The following is a 15,469-nucleotide window of genomic DNA, read 5'->3' as shown; positions in this document are numbered from 1 at the left end:
AGCGTCAAATCACACGACACAGAGTAGCCTCCACCGGTTACAGAGCCAGCCCAAGGCATAAGCGAACTAAGCAACTGCTTAGGGCCCCGTGGCCACTAGGGGGCCCCCAAGAGCAATTAACAAAAAATATGTACATATTTTGTTTATTATTTTTGCATGTATGAGTGACGCTTTCTATATGATCAAAGATATATTATTGTACAAAAATACAATTTTATGTCAACAACGCCAAGATAAAAGGAATGTTTTCACGTTTTTCAAAAATAATAAGCCAGATGACACTTTTACAGTAAATATAATGCTTTACCATTTGGATTGTTGTGTAAATCAACCCCAAGTCACTCTATAGTTGAATGAGAAACAATTTTTAGATTAAAAAACACATGTGACACCCTGGACATCATTCATTCATTGGTATCATTTGTATCATTATTGCATTGGTATTATTTATGTAATTAACTGGGACACCCCCTTAAATGTGTGAAGACATATCAGGCTGACAATAGCATAATGTAAACAACACTACCAGAGCCGCAATGAGTTTGTAGTAGGTGTGTGAATGATCAACAATCAATATTATTGGCAGAAATAGAGGGCCCTAAAATAGAATTTTGCTTAGGGCCCCATGGAGGCTTGGGCCGGCTCTGACCGGTTCCATAAGTAAAGTAAATCAAAGTGACTCAATCATTATGTCACAGTGGACCTTTTGCGCCATCTTGTGGCATCAGCGCAAAACAAAACAACAGGTGGTTTGGTAATATTGATTTCACTTTCGCTTTTGCTGAAACAGGACGAAAAGATTCGAGTGAGAAAAGTACAAGTTGTGCTGTCAGGGGATCATTTCTCAGGATTAGTATCGATGGATAACAAGGAGGCAACACGCACCTGCGGCCAGTGGTGAGTGACATATCAGTGTTCCCCGTGGAGCGCTACACGGGAAATAACAAGCAAAAGTACACTTGTTAGATATTGTTTTGGAAATTAGTAAAACAAATATACTGTCAGTAGGACGTGAACCAATATGGGCCCTTAACGCATTGGTAACTGTTACATTCAAGGTCATTTAGCTGTCTATTAGGGTCAAATAATGTTTCTGTGTGTGTGTATGATTTGGTTGTCTGTGCGCCTTTATTCCAACTAACACCTTATAAGGGCCGAGCAGTGGGATAAAGTTATATTTGGTGCCTTATGTATGTAGTATTGGTTGTAAAATTGGAAACCCAACACACATTACACTAGTAAATATCTGAGGGCAAGGCAATATGAACTTGTAATATGTTTTATGTAGTTTTCCATCAGTATATTCATAAGAAAGCAGTACGACTTCTTTCACTTTCTGTTCACATTTTGTTGATGTGTTCTGCCCTACAAAGTCCAACTGCAGTCACTACATTTTTGTTCAATAACTAAAAATGAACTCCTTGATGTCTGTTTTATTTTGTGACAAAGTTTTAGATTTCAATTTTGCTTTATTTCAGAGAAATAACGACATAAAAACCACAAAATCCAACTCAAAACCAAGCAGTAATTGCACTTACCACAATCTGCTTGGATATGTACACTAATTTAAAAATAAAAATAATAGAAATTATAAGTGTATATGAAAGGAAAATTATTATCTAGATAGTGATGAAGTAAAAAAAAAAAATTAGAGAAGATTATATTAAGACTAAAATATAACATTTCTTTATAATATTAAGTCTAAAATAGGCACATCTTTGAGTAGAGTTGTTAAACACTTTTAAATACACTGATAACAAAATCAATTTGAAAATGTTTATTTACTGAAAACAAAATATAAAAGGTGAACACACAGCAACATTGTAGTTACTGCACACATAAATGACATCATCAATACATGTAGAAATAAGTGTCATATCATCTACCTATAACCCATTTGTCTGGCCAGTAAAAACACGTTAAAAATCTTTAAATCTGTTTTTTTTTTCTCAGTTTTACCCTTCATTTAGTCATTTAGTTTCCACCTTTTCAGATGAATCCTACACTGTAAAAAAGTTTGTAACAATTACAGTAAAACACTGTCAAATAACATCAGAAATAGGGCGTTAAATTAAAAATTGTGTATCACTGTAGTAGAAAATTTTAATTACCGTAAATCAAAGAATAGCACAAACTTTAAACAAACTTTAACTTTAACTTTTACTGTCATAAACTGTAGGAAACACTCAGTTCTGCTGTAAAAATGTTAATGGAGAAATATAATGATGTCACAATGACACAATTACCCTAAAAATAATGGGAATATTCAGTCTAAGTTACAGTGTTTGCTGATATTTACATTTAAATTTACAGTAGAAAACCCACTTACTGTATTTTTTACAGTGAAGTTCTGGCAACCACAGCTGCCGGTGTTTTACCGTAATTTAAACAGATTATCTTTTACAGTGTAGCACAGGTGTTGGTGTAAATAAACCAGGTGTGACGATGAAGATCAGAGAGAGGAAATATTCAGAAAATGTTGACTCATATGACACATATCAGCCTGTAACCACTGGTGGAAATCCAATCCAATCCACTTTATTTTTTTTATAGCACATTTAAACAACAAAAATGTCTCCAAAGTGCTGTACATAGAATCATAAAAACAATAAAACAAACATTTCCATATAACAATAAGCAATAAATAATAAAATAAGTGCATACATCTAAAATGATGATATACATAAAACAATAAAATCAAACAGATAAACATAGTTCAATAAAGAAAAGACATAGTTAAACGTAGTAAAATAAATAAAAGACACAGAGGACAACAAAATCACACAAAGTTAAATAGCTATAGGAATAAAAATGGGTCTTTAAAGTTTAAACGAGACTTAAAACACTCCAGTAAAAGTAAGTAAAGTAACTCAAGTTTCTATTTTGAGGTTCTTGTACTTTACTTTAGTATTTAAATTTTATGTAACTTTATACTTTTATACTACTCCACTACACCTTAGAGGCAAATATTGACGTTTTTACTCCACTACATTTAGCTGACAGCTTTAGTTACTTTTCAGGTCGAGATTTAACATGAAAAACATCAATTTCATTTATTTTATAAATGAGAAAATGCTGCTCACATAAAAGCATCAATAAAAATAATCTATTAATATATTTAGAATGTATAAAACAACCTGACCGGGGCCATTCTGCACCAGTACTTTCACTTTTGATACTTTATTTACATTTTGATGCTGATACTTTTGTCCTTTTACTTTTTGTATGCATGACTTTTACTTGTAGTGGAATAATTTCAGTAAAAAAATTAATAAATAAATAATAATAATAATAATAATAATAAATAAAATAATATGTATTATATTATTTTAATATAATATTATTATAATATAATATTTATTATAATAAAAATAATCTATTAATATATTTAGAATATATAAAACAACCTGACTGAGGCCATTCTGCACCAGTACTTTCACTTTTGATACTTTAATTACATTTTGATGCTGATACTTTTGTACTTTTACTTTTTGTATGCATGACTTTTACTTGTAGTGGAATAATTTCAGTGTGGCATTAGTCGTTTTACTTAAGTAAAGGATCTGAAAACTTCACCCATCACTGCCTGTAACCGTATAACCATAACCATCTCTCTCCTCTATTTCAGTCACAAAGAGGTTGCAGAGGCCAACTTTGCTCTGCATGAAACTCATTGCAGCCGCTTCTTATGTCCTTGTCCTGACTGTGATGAACATGTCCCCAGAGAACTGCTGGACCAGCACAGAGAGGAACAGCACACCCAGGTACGCACACACACACACACACACACACACACACACACACACACACAGCTGGAACACGTATATCCCCACACCAAGTAGCTCCCATTAGAAGGATTTCAATACTGTGTATCGTTGTGAGCACCAAGGTTATAATAGTTTTGGATTTTTCATTAGTTTTAGTTTTAATTTCGTTGTGAATTTTTGTTTTCAAATTCAGTTAGTTTTAGTTAGTTTGAAGAGTGAGTTTTCTAGTTTTAGTTTAGTTTTTATTTTTTGAAAATGCTTAGTTTTAGTTTAGTTTTTATTAGTTTTAGTGTTAGTTTTAGTTTTTTTGTAATGGGCTATGTGTTGGGTGCCAGATTCAAAGTGGTCATAATAAATTTTGCCTTTATTTCCTTTGGTTTATCCATCTCAGCCCCAATAAGGTTATTAACTCTTACAGTTCTGGGTGTTTTGAATTTTGGTTGGAGTGTAGACATCACAGTCTCAGTAAACATATTCACCATGTGTTGCATGTTCAAATAGAAACACTGAATTATGAAGGAAAAAGGTGACAAAAACGAAAACTAAGGACATTTACGCTATAATTTTTCAATTCTAGTTTTCGTTATTTCGTTAGTTTTCGTTAACTATAATAACCTTGGTGAGCACACCCCTCTTTCTTAGACTTCTGATTAAGGCTACGTTTACATGATGACGGTCTGAACAGAAGACGCAAAAGTGGCGTCGCGTCTTCACTTTTTATTCCACGTTTAGACGAGCGTTTTCAGGAGGAAATCTGCTGCGTACGGTGACGCTAAAGTGTGTGAATTGGATTGGGTAACATGTAATGCATTTTCCTACTAATTGACTATTTACAACAGGTGTGGTGTGTCACCTGTTCTTATATTTGCATGATATGTATTTAAGATGATATTTTTTTGATCCGGCACCAATCCTGTTGGGGACCTGGATGTTTATGTCTGTTTTATCATATCATTTCACACACACACATCAGTGTATTCTCTGTAAGTTTACAACTCTGTTTGTTTGCAGGTGAGATGCTTAAAGTGTAACAAGAAGATGGAACGTTGTCAGCTAACGGATCATGAGGTTTGTATTTAACTTGTGATTTTCAGCTCTTTGGAAACAATCTGCCCTAATCTCTAAAAAAACCCAGCATGTCAGAAAGAGAAGTCATGGCTGTGGCTTATTGGAACAGTGACTAGTTGCCCCACCAATCAGAGAGGTCACTTCCCTACTTTATGATTGGCAGTAGTATAGTAGGTTTGCTACAGGAACATACAGTTGAAACCAGAAGTTTACATACACTATATAAAAAGACACATATGCTTTTTTTCTCACTGTCCGACATGAAATCAGACAATCACTTTTCCTGCTTTAGGTCCGTTAGGATTACCAAAATTATTTCTATTTGCTAAATGCCAGAATAATGAGCGAAGGATTTTTTTAGACAATTTTTTATTACTTTCTTCAAAGTCACAAGTTTACATACACTAACATTATTATGCCTTGAAACTATTTGGGAAAGCCCAGATGATGCTGTCATGTCTTTGGAAGCTTCTGATAGGTTTAATGACAACATCTGAGTTAATTGGAGACACACCTGTGGATGTATTTTAAGGCACACCTGAAACACACTGCTTCTTTGTGTGACATCATGGGAAAGTCAAAAGAAATCAACCAAGATATCAGGAAGAGAATTGTGGACTTGCACAAGTCTGGCTCATCCTTGTGTGCAATTCCCAGATGCCTGAAGGTTCCACATTCATCTGTTCAAATAATTATACCCAAGTATGAACACCATGGGAATGTCCAGCCATCATAGCGCTCAGGAAGGAGACGGGTTCTGTGTCCCAGAGATGAACGTGCTTTGGTCCAAAATGTGCATATCAACCCAAGAACAAAAGCAAAAGACCTTGTGAAGATGATGGCTGAAGCTGGTAAGATTGTGTCATTATCCAGAGTGAAATGAGTCCTGAGACATGGACTGAAAGGCCACTCTGCCAGGAAGAGGACATTACTCCAAAGAAAACATAAAACAGACAGATTACAGTTTGCAAATGTACACAGGGACAAAGACCTTATTTTTTGGAGAAATGTCCTGTGGTCTGACAAAACTGTAATCTGAGGAGTGTGCGCGCTTACGCGCATGTGTGTGTGTATCTGTAACTGCACATTTTAGCTAAGTGGTGAGCTGTACCACTGCTGCACAAGAAGCTCCAGTTTGTTTGGTGAGGGATATTCTCGTTTTATTACATTTTTAGTTTGTACTTGAAGGATATTTTTGCATAAGTTTGTGAATGATGTTTTGTATTGGCAAACCACACTGAGTTTCACACATGTTTTGTGTGTTTGTGGAGTTTTGGCAGTAATTTAACTCCATAGAAAAGCCTCCAAAAGAGTTGGTTGGCCCCCAACCGAAGGGTTGGCGGTTCGACCCCTGACCGTCGCGGCCTACATGTTGAAGTATCCTTGAGCAAGATACTGAACTCCAAATTGCTCCCGATGCTGCGTTCATCGGTGTGAGAATGAATTCCCAATGGTGGCAGGTGGCACCGTTTAGGGTAGCCTCTGCCACCAGTATGAATGTGTGTGTGAAAGGGTGAATGAGCGCAGACTGTAGTGTAAAGCGCTTTGAGTGGTCGCAAAGCGACTAGAAAAGCGCTATATAAGTGCAGGTCCATTTTACCATTTTTTTTTTTTACCATTTAAAAAAAAAAAATTTTTTTACCTATTGATCAGTGTGGGTCCTCTGCTCTGTCTCCCAGGCTGAGGAGTGTGTGGAGCGTCTGCAGAGCTGTCCGTTCTGCGAGCTGGAGCTGCCATGGAAGGACCTGGACGAGCACAGTCTGGCCTGTGGGAGTCGCACTGAGCTCTGCAGGGACTGTGGCCGTTACGTCACCCTGAGGGACCAGCCCGAGCACAGCTCCACCTGCTCAGCTACTAACAATGGCTCAGCTCCACCTCAAACTACCAGCAAACTGCCACCAAATGAGAGTAAGGGCCTTCTGAGGCTTCAGCACCAGCTTACTTCCACATTCCTTGTTTATCTTTTACTATGCCTATTCTCCTAAAAAATTCCAATGTCTGTTTTCTTTTTTTTTTACAGCAAATATAACCGTCAATTGTAGCATATGTATGGCACCATTTCCAGCTGAGGATATAGAGGACCATGAGGTATAATTCTATGAAATCAATCACTGAAACAGGTTATGTGAAGCATGAAAAAACACAAAATGTGGGTTCTAACATAATAACTTGGAGTAACATGACAGACAGTGTTAGCAACTGCCGGGTGAACATAGTGGAACATTTAGCATTGACATTTAACAAAGTCAACTTTTAATTTGTAAGACAATTAATGTGTTCTTTCTTCTCTCATAGTCTTGCTTTCAGTTAAAAATCTGCTGCACAAAATGACCATATTACATAAAATGAAGCAAAAAAGGACTCAAATTGACCAAAAAATGACCACAAATTGACCAGAAAAGACACAAACTGACTAAAGAAAGTCACAAAATGACCAAGAAAAGGAAACAAAATGACCAAAAAAAAAAGACAAATTGACCACAAAATGATCAAAAAAAGACAAAAAATCATACAAAGAAGACACAAAATAACCAAAAAATGACCAAAAAAGACACAAATTGACCTTAAAATGATTTAAAAAAGACACAAAATTACCAAAAAAAGACACAAAATGACTAAAAAGACACAAAATTACCAAAAAAAGACACAAAATGACAAAAAAAGACACAAAATTACAAAAAAAGACACAAAATTACCAAAATAGACACAAAATTACCCCAAAAAAGACACAAAATTACCAAAAAAGACACAAAATTACCCAAAAAAAAGACATTAAATGACCATAAAGACTATGAACACTTTAACACAGTAGAGACAGAGCTGACTTCCAAAATTATTTAGCGACCCCCAGAAATCATCTCGCGACCCCAATAGGGGTCGGGACCCCAAGGTTGAGAATAGCTGAGCTAGACAGTGAATGAAGAGAGGGAACAGCATTAGAAAGAACAGAGGCAGACAACTTTATTTTCTGATAGTTTCATGTCAGTAACATTGCAAACCAAAGAAACACATCCCACATCTTTGCACAACCCTCTGGTACGGAGCTGCATTGTCAGATTTTGTGTGAATGGAGCCCAAAGGCTCCAAAGGCAAAGTAAGAAGGAGAAAATACAGGCAGAGGGCAGGTTCTCTGCAGATACAGACACTGCTACACACTTCTAGCAAGGTTATTATAGTTAACGAAAACTAACGAAATAACGAAAACTAGAATTGAAAAAACATTTTCGTTAACTGAAATAAAAATAAAAACTAGAGTTTTTTTTAAAAACGGTAACTAACTGAAACTGTATTGTGCGGTTACAAAACTAACTGAAATTATAGTGAAAATGTCCTTAGTTTTCGTTTTTGTCAACTTTTTTCCTTCATAATTCAGTGTTTCTATTTGAACATGCAACACATGGTGAATATGTTTACTGAGACTGGGATGTTTACACTAGAACCAAAATTCAAAACACCCAGAACTGTAAGAGTTAATAACCTTATTGGGGCTGAGATGGATAAACCAAAGGAAATAAACGCAAAATTTATTATGACCTATTTGAATCTGGCACCCAACATATAGCCCATTACAAAAAAACTAAAACTAACACTAAAACTAATAAAAACTAAGCATTTTCAAAAAATAAAAACTAAACTAAAACTAGAAAACTCACTCTAAAAGCGAACTAAAACTAACTGAATTTGAAAACAAAAATTCACAACGAAATTAAAACTAATGAAAAATACAAAACTATTATAACCTTGACTTCTAGTGGGTCATTAGTCATTATTGAGAGAGATTTCTTTTGTATTAGTTTATAGTTGGTTTTGTAGGACTATCCTGTACAATATACCTATAAAGTCAACCTCTCTATATCCCCCAAACCAGCTGGAGTGTGTTTCAGCAACTGACTGGGACAATGAAGAGTCTGAGCCGTTGGAGGAAAACAATGAGGACGAGGGGGATTTTTACAAGCAGGGAGCAACTCCTCAACTAAGCAGCACCTTTAAGGCCAACTCCCTGTCAGCCAGCAATGTTCCCTTGGGGGATGGAGGTGACCCAAACCAGATCAGCACCTGCCCCCACTGCCATCTTGCCCTGCCCCTCCTCACACTACGCTGGCATCAGGTAACATTCCTGCATCGCACATATGTATATACACTACCGGTCAAAAGTTTTAGAACACCCCAATTTGTCCAGTTTTTTATTGAAATTCAAGCAGTTCAAGTCAAATGAACAGCTTGAAAGGGTACAAAGGTAAGTGGTGAACTGCCAGAGGTAAATAAAAAAAGGTAAGCTTAACCAAAACTGGAAAATAATGTACATTTCAGAATTATACAAGTAGGCCTTTTTCAGGGAACAAGAAATGGGTTAACAACTTAACTCTATGGAGTCTCGGGCTATTTTGTCCATTTTTGAATTCTTTTCATGTCAAGTAATTTTGTGTCTTTTTTTTAGTCATTTTGTGTCTTTTGGTGTCTTTTTTTGGTCATTTTTTGTCTTTTTTTAGTCATTTTGTGTCTTTTTTTTAGTCATTTTGTGTCTTTTGGTGTCTTTTTTTGGTCATTTTGTGTCTTTTTTTAGTCATTTTGTGTCTTTTTTTAGTCATTTTGTGTCTTTTGGTGTCTTTTTTTGGTAATTTTGTGTCTTTTTTTTAGTCATTTTGTGTCTTTTGGTGTCTTTTTTTTGTCATTTTGTGTCTTTTTTTTAGTCATTTTGTGTCTTTTTTTAGTCATTTTGTGTCTTTTGGTGTCTTTTTTTTGGTCATTTTGTGTCTTTTTTTTAGTCATTTTGTGTCTTTTGGTGTCTTTTTTTTGTCATTTTGTGTCTTTTTTTTGTCATTTTGTGTCTTTTTTTTGTCATTTTGTGTCCTTTTTTTGTCATTTTGTGTCTTTTGGTGTCTTTTTTGTCATTCTGTGTCTTTTTTTTAGTCCTTTAGTCCAACATAAAATGTGATTTTGAATCTTTTTTTTACTTTCAAAACACTATCATGCTCAATAAAGAATTTTAAATGTTGCAAATGTGCATTCATTTCAGAGTACACTGAGACATTAAACTGCATAATTTTCAATTAAATTCTGGAAAAGTTGGTGTGTTCTAAAACTTTTGACCAGTAGTGTATATACATTGTAAAAAATTACATTTTAAAAAACGTTCTGATGCTGACAGGTTTTCCCTCTTGCTCTCTTTGTTTTTAGGTGAAGTGCCAACTCCACATTGTCTTGAAATAAGGACAGCACCCTTCTCAGAATGGATAAGCTCCTTCAAAGATCAATATGTTATTATTAAAGGGATTGAAGTGTTTGGGTTGTTGGAATGAAACTTCTGTTTCTCATATTTTTCAGTGTACAACAGGTAATACTCTGTTTTTAAGTATTAAGACAACTGTGTAATGTTCATTTTGTTCAAAACAAATACAGCTACTCAACTGTTGTGCTACTAGCCTGTTTAAAGTAGTGAATAGAGTGTTTTGAAGCAATGACATAACATTAAGCAACTGTCAGTTGTTTATGCAAAAATGCATCATATGCTGCTAAAGTCTCCATAACTATTAAAAGGTTTACATGTCAAAATCTGATATTCTCTGAAAATGTCAGGTCAGACACCGTACTGTTCTCATTGAGGTGAGCTAAACTCTCTCTGTTCATGAACATGAAGGAATCCTGTGTTCTTTGTTTGCAGATTTATTTTTCTTCACATTGTACTGAATCCATACAGATGCGACGAGAGAGTGAAACTAGGAAACAAACAGTAAACTACTGAAATTAGATAAGCCATCTAGCTTTCATGAACAATACTTTTACGGCATGAAATCAATATGACACACTCCTTTACTCTACAAACTAGTTGAACATGTAATATATTAGCAAGCTATCATTAGTTTTGGTTGTTGGTGGTTACACCTGGCAGTTAATAGGCTTAATTATTCTGTAATAGCTTATCTACCTAAGAACCAAGCAAAGCCTCCTCTGAAAAGTTAAGCCAATGTAGAAGTGCATTAACCCATTAAGGCCTAAAGCGCCTGGAAAAAAATGCCTGGAAAACCTATGGGCGATTTTCAAATGACCCCCTAAAACCTGAGGTTTTTCTGGAAATTCAACACCTACTAAATAATAGATTTTTCAGCCTCTGTAGCAGATAAAAATGAAATTCAAAAAGTATTTGAGAGCTTATACCCGTGGCTTTCATACGAAGTTGAGTTTATTTGTCCAAACCTTCAATAAAATTTTTTTTTTAAATCAATCAATTGGGGTCGTGAGATGATTTCTGGGGGTCGCCAAATCATTTAGGAAGTCAGCTCTGTCTCCACTGTGTTAAAGTGTTCATGTGTTAATGTGTTTGTCTTTTTGGTCACTTAATGTCTTTTTTTTGGTCATTTTGTGTGTTTTTTTTAAAATCATTTTGTGGTCCATTTGTGACTTTTTTGGTCATTTTGTTTCTTTTTTCGTCATTTTGTGTCCTTTTTTGGTTATTTTGTTTCTTTTTTGGGTCATTTTGTGTCTTTTTTGTTCAATTTGTGTCTTCTTTGGTCATTTTGTTTCCTTTTTTAGGTCATTTTTTTTTTTTTTGGGTGATCTGAACTGTGCATGTGAGATTGTGTTCAGTGAGTGGGGGTCGCGGACAACATGCATGTTAAATTGGGGGTCGCGACTCAAAAAGGTTGAGAACTACTGGTGTAGTATTTAATCCATCTTCAGCTTTTATATCAAGCCCCAGTGGCCTAATGGATAAGGCACTGGCCTCCTAAGCCAGGGATTGTGGGTTCAAATCCCATCTGGGGTGATTTACAGCAGAGTGGCGCAGCGGAAGCGTGCTGGGCCCATAACCCAGAGGTCGATGGATCGAAACCATCCTCTGCTAATAAAACATTTTGCTGGCTCTTATTGCACTAAACCTTGATTGTTCCCTTTTTTCCTGTAAGTCGCTGTGAATAAAAACATCTGCTAAATGACTAAATGTAAATTATATCTTCAGGTCTGCAAAAACTACAGGTTATGAACTTCTTTTCAAAATACAAAAATCAGTTTGTAACAGTTTTGGACTATTGATGTGCCAATGAAGCCTCATGAACAATTTTATTTATTTTCTGAGCCCACATCTCTACTTTTTACATCTTCTGTTTCTTGCTTGAGGTAAAATGCAAGTAATTAAATGGTAACTTTTGCAATAGGTGAACAAAGTCAGTCAAAGGACGAGAAAGAGCAATTTGACACCTGAGAATGAAAAATATACATATTAGTATTGAATAACCACACAAAGAATGAATTAAAACCTATTTAATATTCACATTTGCAAAGCTATAAATGTGTTGGTATCTTCATACAGTACAGTACAACATTTCATTTCTATTTCAGAAAATAGGTATATTTTTAGTAAAAAAAAAAAAAAAATGGCTAACATAATTGATTCCAGCAAGCCAATAACATTAAATAGAAGAGATCTTTGTGTTGCTGAAAGTGTAAAACAGCAATATTTATACTTTAGAGGAACATGAAGAGCCCAGGAAAATCATGCCATGTTGTGAGAAATAATCTGATGAATTTTAATGACACATATTGTATCAAAATTAAGCAGCATATAGTACAGTACACTAAATGTAAAGCAACAATCATTTCAAAGGCACTTGCTGAATCCATATTTTCTGAAAACAAAAGCAAAATCGTTATATTCCATCGGAGTACACACTAATAACAAAATACATTAACCTATAAATACTTTAACAATAAACAGTGCAACATGTGGTTATGTTCTTCAAATCACTGTGATACCAAAATCAAAAAAGGAATGAATAATGTTGTTTTTTATCAACAGCAAGGTGCCGGTGGGCTGATGAGACTGCAAGCTGAAAATGAGCCACAGGTTATCTGCTCCACAAAAAAAATATATTTCATAGCTACATGTCAAGTCCTCCGGGAAATAAACACTTAAGATAAAATACTGTGAGGGGGAAAAAAATCAAAACTGCTAAATCTTCTCTTATCTTCCTACAGCAGCCCATTCCCACACTGAGGGGAGAAATTCTGACTATTTCAAAGAATATACAAAGCATTTAAAACCATCAACAGATTCAGGGTGCATATACAGCAGCAACTCCTTACAGACAGTGCAGAGAAATAATAATACATCCATATACACTACCGGTCAAAAGTTTTAGAACACCCCAATTTTTCAATTTTTTATTGAAATTCAAGCAGTTCAAGTCAAATGAACAGCTTGAAAGGGTACAAAGGTAAGTGGTGAACTGCCAGAGGTAAATAAAAAAAGGTAAGCTTAACCAAAACTGAAAAATAATGTACATTTCAGAATTATACAAGTAGGCCTTTTTCAGGGAACAAGAAATGGGTTAACAACTTAACTCTATGGAGTCTCGGGTTATTTTGTCCATTTTTGAATTCTTTTCATGTCTTTGTAAGTCATTTTGTGTCTTTTTGTGTCATTTTGTGTCTTTTTTTTGTCATTTTGTGTCTTTTTTTAGTCCTTTAGTTCAACATAAAATGTGATTTTGAATCTTTTATTTTATTTTCAAAACACTATCATGCTCAATAAAGAATTTTAAATGTGCATTAATTTCAGAGTAGACTGAGACATTAAACTGCATCATTTTCAATTAAATTCTGGAAAAGTTGGTGTGTTCTAAAACTTTTGACCAGTAGTGTATCTTCAACAGAATATTCAACCTTGTCTCGTTAAAATTAAGATGCCACAGAACAAAAATGCATTGACCTAAAAATAATGCACTTTAGTTGGAATATCACCTTCTTGAATAAAATTATCTCTATTCCTGTTTGAAAGGGCATTATATGACTCATTATTTAATATTTAACCAAACACATTAAGAACTCAACTACAACTCAGAGTCCTGAAAACTGGGCCGAATTTGAACAGTCCGTAAAACACAGCATAAAATATCCATCACATTTCTCCAAAACAATACAGATGTGTTGTTTTAAAATTGGATTTGTCTCTTTTCTTCTTGGTGCTCTGGTCACTTGCAGCCCACAGTGCCATGAGTCGACTGAATCTTCTGATTATCTCTTGAAGAATCACTTTATTTTAAAGCTTTAAGTCAGACTGGAATAAAAATATGGAAAATATAGCTAAATATGAACTATAAATAAAGGCAGTTCCTTTGTAAGCTCCTCTTCCAGCATCTTATTACCTTTGCAAATGTCATATATATCAACAGAAACTTTAAGGACACCAATCTCTTTATATTTGCTAAGCAAGCAGTGACACTGATTTGCTAATTTTGCTGCAAAATGAAGAACAAATTGTGAAAATAAAAATTGACCTATGCGCTTTTTTTTTTAATCAAGCAATTCCCTTTTTTTTGTCTATAATTGCAGCAGTCAGGTGAAGTTTAGCTGTGGAGTTATCACCCTTCCAAAGAATAAACCTTAAATAAATCAGTGTTGCAGCTTTTCTTTCAGCCTCACTAAAGCAGCTGTGAGAGCAGGAGGTTCAGCATTAAAACGTGGAGTTTACATAAATATCTGGATCTGTTAACGAGGGCTTGAAAAGAGAGCTTCCTTTCATGAGCCGACACAGTGGACTGATCACACTAAGAAGCAGTCCTGTACAGATCCTACAACATACCTCACCTTCTGTTAGAACAATAAAGTCTAGACGGATTTCAGAAAAAAGGCCTTCTATAAGAAGTGAGGAGCATTTATGGGTACAAGTCAGAAACCGGCCTACTTTACATATTTCAAGGGTGCTGAGTCCAAAAATAATGGTTCCCAAACGAAATTTTGAGTTTTTGACCTTCTAATTTGTATCAAATGGCCACCAAATCGCCCATCTTGCTCAGTCATTGGACCATTTCCCCCTTAGTTTTTTTGTAAGTACGCAATCAAGATGAGGAACTTAAGTTTCTAGATCTATAGTCTAGGGTCAGAGCAAGGATATAGTGGAGGCTCAGTGCCTTTTTATATATATATATATGTTCCAGTTGGTACATGTATGCAAAATACCAACTGGAACATTTAAAAGTGATATTGATTGAATATTTATGTTGGCCTTAAAAAATGACACAAATAATGCTTAATTTCACCTTAAAAGTTGGTATTTTGCATATATATATATATATATATATATATATATATATATACATAAAAAAGACACTGAGCCTCCACTATATCCTTGCTCTGACCCTAGACTATAGATCCAGAAACTTAATTTCCTGATCTTTGATTGCCTACTTACAAAAAAACTTGGGGGAAATGGTCCAATGACTGAGCAAGATGGGCAATTTGGCCGCCATTTGGATAAGCAAATGAGAAGGTCAAAAACTCAAAATTTCGCTTGGGAACCATTTTTTTTTTGATTCAGCAGCCTTGAAATAAGTAAAGTAGGCTGGTTCCTGACTTGTACCCATAAATGCTCCTCACTTTCACTTTTTGGACAATTCTGTCTAGACTAATACGTCCAGCCTGTTACCTGCAATCCACCATTGACCTAACAAATAACATTCAATCAAAGCACTTGTATTAAAAAATGCTTTCTCGTACATATATCAGGTGTGTCAGTGTGCCAGGACAGAGCTGGCATGTTTTGTTCAGTGTAAAAACAAATTTAAATTTAAATTTTCATTCTAGTTGCCTCTAGTTGCCTCTTCAGTCAATTGATGAAGGGTTTGTATTTTCTTCTCACC

The 15,469-nt window shown here is 35.0% G+C and overlaps 1 protein-coding gene and 1 non-coding gene across 2 annotated transcripts; both read left to right on the top strand.

Annotated features, from left to right (window-relative positions):
- The first annotated feature begins 761 nt into the window (after window positions 1-761).
- xaf1 (XIAP associated factor 1) lies at window positions 762-11,043 on the top strand. The gene is made up of 7 exons (XM_059330573.1): window positions 762-897; window positions 3,629-3,764; window positions 4,779-4,835; window positions 6,515-6,743; window positions 6,856-6,923; window positions 8,704-8,943; window positions 10,014-11,043. The coding sequence occupies exons 1-7, from the start codon at window positions 860-862 to the stop codon at window positions 10,044-10,046; spliced, it is 801 nt and encodes a 266-aa protein (XP_059186556.1). The 5' UTR covers window positions 762-859; the 3' UTR covers window positions 10,047-11,043.
- A 482-nt stretch (window positions 11,044-11,525) lies between these two features.
- On the top strand, window positions 11,526-11,598 carry trnar-ccu (transfer RNA arginine (anticodon CCU)). The gene has a single exon. It is a non-coding gene; the product is annotated as a tRNA-Arg (tRNA).
- The last annotated feature ends 3,871 nt before the right edge of the window (window positions 11,599-15,469 follow it).

This window comes from Centropristis striata, chromosome 4, assembly GCF_030273125.1.
Source record: "Centropristis striata isolate RG_2023a ecotype Rhode Island chromosome 4, C.striata_1.0, whole genome shotgun sequence".
NCBI classification, from domain to species: Eukaryota; Metazoa; Chordata; class Actinopteri; order Perciformes; family Serranidae; genus Centropristis; species Centropristis striata.
This window is presented reverse-complemented; position numbering and strand designations above follow the sequence as displayed.